The sequence below is a fragment of the Silene latifolia genome, chromosome X (assembly GCF_048544455.1).
Source record: "Silene latifolia isolate original U9 population chromosome X, ASM4854445v1, whole genome shotgun sequence".
NCBI lineage: Eukaryota > Viridiplantae > Streptophyta > Magnoliopsida > Caryophyllales > Caryophyllaceae > Silene > Silene latifolia.
Genome location: NC_133537.1, coordinates 5,996,958 through 6,007,574, shown reverse-complemented (window position 1 = coordinate 6,007,574; position 10,617 = coordinate 5,996,958). Strand labels below are relative to the sequence as shown.

The following is a 10,617-nucleotide window of genomic DNA, read 5'->3' as shown; positions in this document are numbered from 1 at the left end:
GTCAGTTTTATGGCCGGTGTGGCCGTGGTACTCGCAAAACTGGCTTGTGTCACCGTCCCCCCTCGCCTTGAGGGGCCTGGCCCACTTCTGTCCCTCGTTCTTGCTTAGGGTAAAGACCTCGGCTGGAGAGGCGACCAGGGGGGTGAGACTGCTGTACCGCTTTTGGTTGTATGGTCCCGAACTCCCCCCGGCGCCCGCCGAGTGCTGTTTCCTATTAAATCTCTCGAGCCGTGACCTATTCCCGTCACGGCGACCTTCATCTACGTTGTCCCGGCGGCTCTTCCTCTCTGGGTGCCCAACTTCACTATGGCCTACCCAGGTTTTGTGATAGTCCTCCACCTTTACGGCTCGGTCGGCCATCTTTCCGGCGGAGTCTAGGTTGAGATCTTCGCACTTGATCAGCTCGTTTTTGAACTCGCCTTTCGGGAGGCCTTTCATCGCCGCGAAGGCCGCCCGATTCGGTGTTCACTCACGGATCTGCGAACCTTAGCATCGAACCTTTTCACGTAGCTTCGGAGGGACTCGTCCTCCCCCTGTCGGATAGTTAGGAGATCTGATGTTTCCACGGCCCTTGTCTTGTTGCAAGCATACTGGGCTATGAAATTGTCTCTCAGGTCGGCATAGCAGTATACCGAGCCATTAGGTAGCCCCTTGTACCAACTATGAGCCATCCCATGGAGGGTCGTTGGGAAGACTCGGCACCACACCTCATCAGGCTACTCTCATACCGACATGTACGACTCGAAAGCCTCGGCATGGTCGGTTGGGTCGCTATCCCCTTTGTATGATAAGGGCGGCAGCTTCAGCTTAGTCGGCACAGGGATCTCTAGGACATAGGTACTGAGGGGCTGTATGATCACGTGTCGAATGACACGCGGCGATCGGCTCCTCGCAACCTTAGTCCGGCTTCTCTCCCTCTGGCGGGAAGGGCTTCTGGTCATTGTCCGACTTTGGTGAGTCGGACTTCTTTCATTCCTTCGGGGCTGGCCTCGTTGTTGCCTCGGCGACGCTGTCCTCCCGCGAGTGGGGGAAGGACTCAGGTCTGCCACTGGCACCACGGGCTCTGCCGGCGTCCTAGCATGCCCAACTCCTTGTATCGCTCCGGTCAAGTTGTTCGGAGTCACTTTATGGGCTCTGGTCACCTGTGGATGCGTTGCCGTCACCGTCGTCGTGACAGGGGTAATCGGCGTACTACCCATCAGGTCCAGGAATAGCTTCAATTTGGCCGCATCGACCACATGTCCCATGACAGTGACTTGGTCGGTAGCGGTGTTTCTGGCTCTGTCGGCATCCCGAGCTCTTTCGGCATCCCGATCTCAGAATTATGGAACGTGTCATCCTGGAAGAATGCAGTTCCCTCACTCACAGTTTCTTGTTGCTTTGACATCTTCTTAGCTCGTTGAATGGTTTTTTTTTTTGTAATGTAGGTGACTAGCTTTTAGTATCTGTTCCCCACAGACGGCGCCAATTGTTCCGGGTGTAATTCCGGAGCAGGATTATGACCACTTGAGTTTGTAGAATGATGTCGTTGCTTGTCTCTTCCTTTCGCTCTTTCCTGTAAAGATGAACAAACTGAGGGCTCGGCTTGGTACCGAGCGTACTCACTCCGACGCTCAAGTCAGTAAACTTAGAGAGATAAGTTGTGTGTTGAACTTGGCAAAGTATATTGTAGAGAGATAACGGAGTTTATACCAGATATTTCAGTTAGTTTCTCAATGAGAGATGATGAGTATTTATAGACTTTCACCTTTTGTCACGTAGTGGCCAAGTGGCGTAGCAGGTGGAAAGACTGTCTTACCCTCGGCCGAGGGACCCATGACAGGCGGCGGGCTGGTTGACTCCATGCCGAGGGGACCGGATGTGAGTACACGGATATGCCTCTCGGCCGCTAGTTCTTGAGCCGAGACCCAAGTGACAAAGTGGGCGGGCTTCGTCGGTTAGGTCGCTTTTCCTTTGACTTGTTGTCTTTTGGCTTTGACCTTGGTCAATATGTTGACTCGGTCAACGGGTGCAGAATATGCCCCATCAATTGTCGAACACTACCAAATTGAAAAATTCGATCAAATTAGACAAAATTCTAACTCGAAAACATTATTTTTGGCATTCAACATACATTATTTACTATATTTAACCACCGCCAATTGTTTAGATTAGCTACTAACACATTTATTTTAATTTTTTTTTACTACAATTTTGACTAGTTTGGCCGAGATTGTGGTTAATTTGGATAAAATTATGATTAATTTGTTTGGCATTTTGACTTATTTGTCGGAAGTTTAGTTAATTTGGAAAAAAAATTGTCGAATTTGCTCATTAATTTCAATTTGGTAGTTTTCGACAAAAGTAAAAAAATATTAGGTAGTTTATCGCAAAATTAAAAACTTTAGGTAGTATTTATGAAAATAAGGTAAATATTAGGTAGTTTTTGACAAAAAAACTCATTTAATTTTAACCCAAACTATATAATATTTGCATTGAGATCCCTTAATCGGATCCATCACACGATGCTATTGATTTAAAACTATATAGTATAATTAATTTGTATAACTTTCTTTAATTACATTGAAGTCCCTTGGTTTCTGGATTTAATATAGAGTAAATTATTAATAACTCCCTTTTAAAATACACTTTTTAAAACTTACTCCCTTTTAAAAAAAAGTTTAAAAATTACACCCAAAATATTGCAAAAATTTAAAAATTGCTACCAAACCCCTATATTTGCATTTTTATGACAAAAATACCCCTTATTTTTTTTAAATTTTTCATATTACTACCCAACTCCATTACAATTATGCTCACCCTTCAACCACCCAAGGACTCCACAGCTAATCACCACAATCCTCCGCCAAACTTCACCATATAAGAAATAAAATAAGGGACATTTTTGTCATAAAAATGTAAAAGTAGGGGTTTGGGAGCAATTTCTAAATTTTTGCAATATTATGGGTGTAATTTTTAAACTTTTTTTTAAAAGGGAGTAAATTTTAAAAAGTGTATTTTAAAAGGGAGTTATTGATAATTTACTCTTTAATATATAGTATTGATTATTATTATTATTATTATTATTATTATTATTATTATTATTATTATTATTATTATTATTATTATTATTATTATTATTATTATTATTATTATTATTATTATTATTATTATTATTATTAAGTTTTTCAGGGATATTGTCTGTTTGATACAATTAACATTCGTGTTAGATCATATTGATTGAGGTTACAAACTTACAGGCCATGATTGCACCCTCAGTTCGAGAGTCAAGTCGGGTTCAAATAGAGTCAAATTTGCCAGATTTATCCACGATATAAAAATAATTTTTTTCGAGCCAACTATTGGATTTGTTGTATCAATTTGAGTTGAGAGGTGACAATTAGGATTTGTGTTGGATTAGGTGGATCCACTTAAAAAATTGGAGAGAGGTGAACGGGTTAGGGATAACTCACTGAGTCACTGTGAACGGTCCCAATAGAAGGGTTGATCGGATTGTCTCGCTAAAGTGGCCACCTCTAGAGTCGAGCTTGTTTAGGATGGGGTAGATGTGGTAATATAAATTGGTTTAATGTATTTTATTAGTCGTTTGGTTCAGTGTATAGGAATGAAATGAAATTGAATGAGAAATCATAGCAGTATGGGGTTCTAATTCCATTTCTTTAAAAACTTGTTTGGTTCATTTTAATACGGTAATAAGCATGAAAAAAGGAGTTGGAATCAAAGGGGAAGAAGAGGTAGGTATGAGATTCCAAGGGGTTGGAATGCAGTTAGAATCCATTGGTTATCTAACTCCATTCCAAAATCACCCAACCAAACACTTAAATGGACTCAACAATCCAATCCATTGCAAAGTAACCAATCAAACACCTTTAAGTCTTTCGGGAGTGGTTACTTCAAATCAACATAAGGGGAAACTTTTTTTTTTATTAGGTAAGAAAACTAGGTTGATCCTCTAGGATAGGACTAACCTATCTCATCCTTTCGAATGAGGGAGGTAAGTTGCAGGCACCGGCTATCAAACCACCTCGAAAGAGTTGGACATGAATGTCCAATAGAAGCCATGAAGTCAGCAACCTTGTTGACTTCACGAAAGCAATGTTTAATTATCACTTCATCGAAAAAATGAAGGTTTAATTTCACATCCTTAATAATACTAGAAATTTCCCAAGGAATTTGCCAAGTACCTCGAATTGAGTTAATAACACATAAATTATCACCCTCCACAATTAACTTTGAGATTCCTAAATATTTAGCTGCTAAAATACCTTCTTTTAAAGCGAGAACTTCCGCAACAAGGATACTATTGGATCCGCACTTTTTTGCTCCTAACAAAACGACTTTACCATTGTGATCTCTTATAGAATATCCTAAAGCAGCTTTATTACCCATTATTCTCGATCCGTCAAAATTTAGCTTTAGGAAATCGTTTCTAGGTTTTTCCCACCAAATTTCTTCCTTACTAGAGTTGTTTCTAGCTGACTCTTCTATCTCAGGATTGTCGAGATCCTTAAATCTAGTCACATTCCAGGTCTTAGTGTTATTATTACATAAAGTAATAAGTTTGTCGATACTTAAATTAACATTATTAAATATAATATCATTTATATGAAACCATGCATTCCACCAAATAAAATTAATCTTAATAAAATCATCTTTTGGAATTAAATCTTTGAGATAATTAAGTTTCGTTAGAAAACTTTGACTTGCAATATTATCGTATATTGCCAAAAAAATTGTTAAAGCTAATGATATTCATGTCTTGGATGACCGATGCAATCAAGTAACACTTGAAAAAGAAATTATCTCTATTTTCAATTGGATGATTGCACAAAACACATTGAGGTGGGACAATTATATGATTTCTTAGAAGCCTTCTTTTCGTAGGAAGACCATCTACACAAGTTTTCCAAAGAAAAAATTTCAGTTTTGGAGGAACATTTAGTTTCCAAATCCTGTAAAATTCACATTTGTCAATATTTCTATTGAACAAGCCTTGTGCTAACCATGTCGCTGTTTTGGTCGAAATTTTTTCATCCACAGACAACCCCCAAAGAAGGGCATCTGGAATATCATTGTGCGGCAATGGAATATTAACTATCTGGTTAACAATATCATTATTTACTATATCTGATAATTTACTGACATTCCATTGTTTATCAGGGTTATGAAATCTCTAACCAAAAGATTTAAATCAAGGTTACTAAGGCTATCTATATTTCTAGTAAGAGGATAAGAAAAAATCCAATTGTTAGTCCAAAATTTGATATTGCTACCATTACCTACCTGCCATCTCAACCCCTTTCTAAACATGTCCCGAATACTCATGAGTTTACGCCATTGCCAGGAGCAAACTGAATTAGGCTTATGTTCAAAAAGTGAACAATTTCTCAAATATTTCTTAGTTACCACTTTGACCCATATATTACCCTTTTCCATAAGAATTTTCCATAAAAGTTTCATTTGGAGGACTTTATTAGCTACTTCAGAGGATTTTATTCCTAATCCACCAAGAGACTTTGGTAAACAAACTTTTATGCCAACCATTTAAATTAGGAGAAGGTTGTGAAGGATTCTTATTCCATAAAAAATCTCTATTAATTTTGTCTAATTTGTTATGGATACTTGAAAAAAAAAGGGGGATACTGGTTGAGATATTTTGTAGTTAACAATTATAAGTCTAGTTAATTTTGTAAGTTAACCATAGTCCATAGGCTAGTAGTTAAGCCTTAAGTTCATGTTCTTTTGAACTTAATTTCAGTTTTTATAAGCTTTTTTAAGTTCAGTTCAGCTCAGGTCGATTCAGTTCAGTTTAATTTTATATTTCCTATAAATTCAGTTCAGTACAATTCAGCTAATTTCAATTCAAAAGAATACTTTGTGAGTCACACTCTAATGTTAAACGATGATGCTCATAGACTCGAACTAAATTCTAAGATATTTTTTTTCTGAAGTAGATCATCCGGTGTAGTAGGGATTTGAGTAAAGTAGGATCACTAGGATAGTAAAACTCTTCCTCAAGAGTTTAAAACACAATTGTATTTTCAGGGCTCGAAATTCGAGCCTGAGAACCTCTGGTTAAGGTAGAACAACTCTTTACCGGATAATTACGAGTTGCTCTATTCGACTCTTGTGTTAGTCTCGATCACATATATCAGTTCATTCTGATGGACAGGTTTTTGACAGTGATTTTTGTAGAAAATCTAGATAATACATTTATTTAAGATATCAAGCTAATGTTTTGTCCACATAAATCTTGTAAATTGTGAGGTTGACATGATAAAGAGGAAACTCCAAATAAACAACTTGAATTCAGTAAACAAATTCAATGTCTTTGACTTGGCTTTCCCCTTCAAGTTTAATGATCAGTAACCCATCTTCTGAACTGTGTGTGAAATCTTGTGTCGCTGTGTCGACAGTACAATGTCGTGGTTTTGTTCTTGAATACGCTCCAAAGCGGCCATTTCCCCGTGTTCTTATCTTCACAATGCTTCCATTCTGGTATTCTCTTGATTCCAAGGTTTCTACTGCTCCTCCGGAATTGTACATGTCAATTAATCCTATTGGCGCAAAATGGACAGTATTCTCAAATGCCTGAAAATACATTGTAACACGGATTCATAAACAATGCAGAAAATAAACGAATGGAAGCGATAGCATGAAAGAGAGCGATTCTGATTACTAACCCTGACAGGAGAGACTGTAAATAGTTCACATGACAGCTTCCCTAAGGACACATCCACTTTTCCGTCCTTTGAAACTATCGTAAGGGATCCTGCAAGGCGGTGATTGGTTTGATTACTAGTCGGTTAGTTAACAAACTACATAAGCTAGAGTATTTAGTAGAACTTCACCTGAATTGAACCCATATACAGCACAGTCACCCAGCCACTTATCACCTGCAACTTCTTCCAGAAATTCGACATCTTGTGGACTTACTTTGCCAGACAGGAGTTCAGGTATCGAAGTCCTTAGAGTGTTCTCGGTCAATGGCCAAGTACCTACTCCTTGGCAGTTAAATACTCCAATAACCCCTGATAAGTTGTTCAGATTCCATATCTTCAGTAAACTGTCCAGCAGGAATCCGAAACAAAAACATAAGAAAAGATCCGAGTGAGTGTTACAGTATATCTATATTACCTCGACTCTTTACTTCGAGTGCTGTATTCATGTCCGAAACAACACTACATAACTGAATATGACTCTTATGCAGACTAGAGTAAGATAGAGGTGTTTGACTACCTTTCCCCATCCATGACAGGGTCTATGAACAAACAGTCTCGAGTAGGACGGCCAGCAAACCTAGCTCGCAGAATTGAACCATCAGATAATACAAGTCTCTTTAGAATCTCAAAATCATGGCTGCCAGGCTTGTCACTGCAATCAAATAGTCCAAATTCAGACACACCGTCATTTCAATGTTATGGAGGAAGGGACAATTATATCGAAAGACAATTTCATTTTGGTGGTTGTAACTGTAAGTGTTGATTTTCTCACCTAACATACACTCCACAGCCACCTATTGCTCGGGAAGCAGCATGAAAGTCTGCAGCATAATGGAGGCTCTGAAACATTGAGATTTTTAGTAAGAATCAGAAGTATTTTTCTGGATGAATCACGAATAAACGACATCATAGTGTAAAAGATATGAATATCTTACTTGGAACATGTCCCAATCAGGTTGTACTAACTCTCCAAGGATAAGACTGTTGAAAGACACACCGGCAATGTGCACTGTCTGAAACGTTGGCTCCCGAGGCATAAAATCTTCATACGCTCTAGCAACCGCACTCTTCTTTGAACTGTCAATCAAAATATTCAATCAGTTGCCACTTATTTCATGTAGTGTGTTGCATTATACATATTATTGTACGAGATCAAATGTAGTACTCCCTCCGTCCATGAATAAACTTTCTGTTTCCACAAAAAAAATAAGGAATATAGGAAGACATGGATAGAAATGAGACGGTCTCGTGTAAGAAAAGCAAACTGAAAAACCTGAACAAGGAGTCAGTGTTATGAGACATAGAGCAAATGAGATTGTTGTTTCCGAAATTCTTTTCAACAGCTTCTTCAAGGCCTCTCAGGTAAATGGAAGTCATACGAACACGACCACCATAGCCTGAACCGATGGTCTCCACCACATTCTGAATATCAACCTTGACACCATCCACACCGATACTTGCTAGGTAGTTATGGTAGTCACTGTAAAAATCACTGATCTTCTCGGGATCAATTACCCCCATCCCGTATTTTTCAATGCCATCCATAGCGACATCTCTAAGGTTCCCTACATTACCAGGAGATTGAACAGGATGAACAAGCTTAGGACTGTATTTCTGCAGAGCTTCTGAGGATGGCAGGACCCCTCCCCAACATCCAAGTACAGCGTGCCACACGTAAATGCATCTGTATCATCCAAACAGCGCGCATGTCAGCTAGTTTAGTTGGGAAAGTTAAACAAAGAACTCAATTTTAGCAAACAGTGAGACTTGCAGTCAGATAGATTATTACTTCAAGCCATATCTCATTTTTAAGAAATTGAAGAACTCGGGTAGTGTTGTGTACTCATCTGTCGAGTTCAGGTATCTGAATTTATCGTTTTCCTTGATGTCCCTCAACCTTGTTGCAAAACCAAAACTATAAACCGACAGAATTCAGATGAGTTAGAATATCTTAAGGAAACAAAACTGTCATATACTCCCGAAACCATAGCTTACTCTGAACTCCCAGAGTGTTTCTCTGCTTCATTTTGGAATTCATTGTAAGTATCCTGCCATCCATCATCAATGACCAAGAACCTTGGCGTAAAACCTCCCTGCGATAAACTGAATTTCACCAAAAGAAATGCATTGCATCACATGAATTGCTGAAAAAACAGCAATTTTCTTCAATCTGAACTCTGAAGCATGATGCTGCTACTTAATTCAGAAGAATCGACAAATACCTTTCGAAACCCTGTCTGATTCCTTCTGGGTTGACCTCTCTATAAAAAGCATCCCAAGTGCACCAACCAAACCAGTCTAAATGAGCAGGAAGCTGCTTGTAACAGTCATTACAGAAATTAAATTAGAAGTGCATCCCATCTTGATATAGACTAGGAATTAAACGAAACTTGATTCGTCAGCATAATTATTTCACCTTTTTATCGTCTACATGATTAAATGTACCTTTGTGCTCTGCCAGTATCCTACAGGTACACAAGAAAAACACTTAACAATGCCTTAATCTCAAACTGAACGGGAATTGGCTAAGACGATTCGTTGAAGCTGTGTAAAATAATAAAAGAAAAAGAGGTCAACACAGATTTTTCAAAACACATACTTGATAGAATTCTTGATTAGCTCATAGGGGTTCTCTCCAAAATTTACAAATACAGATTCAGAAACGTGTGCTGTTTGGACATCAGGATCTCCTAAATTCATGATCGAAGAACAGATATATCAGAATAATCTAAAATCAGATGATAATGACAAGAGTAAGCAGTCGGGCATGTCAACTAACCGCTTTCAAGACAAAACTGAAGTTCATTAGTTTGAGTACCCTGCAAGCTTGACCGGAAAGCGCCTTCTAAGACAGGCAAAATCAAAATATAGAATGTGCAGTTATCTTTAACTTCTAACAGCAATAACTGTGTTTCCGGTCTTAAGTCACTTGCAGATGTCCCAATTCTAGGCATCATCCACCATATCTTGAATCGGAATAGTGACAGAAACTTGTATCCCCTGCAACAGCCATTCAAAATTTCAAGATACTGTTACCATACATACAGACAGACTATAATAAACAAAAAGAAGTGAACCAGTTTACTGCTCACTTTAAGGCACCAAGGGTGAACACAAGCCGAGAGCCGGGAGTAGGCGAGCTGGCACCCAAGAAAACAGACCCAGACGGCGCAGGAGAAAAGACAACATTTTCTGGGATTTCAGTGAGTACAACCTTGCCATTGACAGACAAACAATCGTCTTCAATGATGATGGCCATGCTGTTGAGCTCTTCAATGCCTGTGGCTGTGTAGTATGTGCACTGTAATCATATAACTCAATCAAATGTAGCTTTTTAAAAGAAAGTAATAATCATTTTAAAACACTACTAAACAAAATCAATGCAATGATTTAAAATCAAATGATGAGATGAGTGATGCAGACTTTTACTATTATAAATATTCCCTCCCTCACTCAAATGCCCATTGGGCTTGAAGAGTAGTTGGTTGTGCACCGGCTCCCACGTACCGTGCTGGTATCCACTTCCAGAGTTTTTGAGGGGTTTTGAGGTTGTCAGGATTCGAACCCGTGACCTTCGGTCACACTGGCTCTGATACCATGATAGATGAACCATCTCAACCAAAACCTTAAGGTGATGGTTGAGGCCCAACTATTATAAATATTCCTATTAATAGGTACAGGAAAAGCCAAAAAGGAAGTGACTTTTATAAAGTTTAAGTGATAATTGTGATTGTAGTGCTGAATTGACAAATTAGAATACAAAGTGTGAGGTTCGGCTATTTTATACAATGTATTCAGGTTTTGGCTTAAACGAAGTGCGTGTGAGCGTGTCATGCCATGCCAATATAGATATACCTTCTTTATGTCATCTTTGTTACGAGTAAGCCTGTGTCGT

The 10,617-nt window shown here is 38.8% G+C and overlaps 1 protein-coding gene across 1 annotated transcript; it reads right to left on the bottom strand.

The window, feature by feature from the left end:
* Positions 1–6,186: 6,186 nt before the first annotated feature.
* LOC141622531 (putative galactinol--sucrose galactosyltransferase 2) lies at positions 6,187–10,080 on the bottom strand. Its single transcript, XM_074438571.1, has 14 exons — positions 9,815–10,080; positions 9,502–9,722; positions 9,322–9,412; positions 9,139–9,187; positions 8,945–9,036; positions 8,718–8,825; positions 8,512–8,637; positions 7,996–8,406; positions 7,658–7,799; positions 7,495–7,562; positions 7,240–7,374; positions 6,852–7,066; positions 6,684–6,772; positions 6,187–6,591 (listed from the first exon to the last, which is right to left on the bottom strand). The coding sequence occupies exons 1-14, from the start codon at positions 9,979–9,981 to the stop codon at positions 6,310–6,312; spliced, it is 2,196 nt and encodes a 731-aa protein (XP_074294672.1). The 5' UTR covers positions 9,982–10,080; the 3' UTR covers positions 6,187–6,309.
* Between the last annotated feature and the right edge of the window lie 537 nt (positions 10,081–10,617).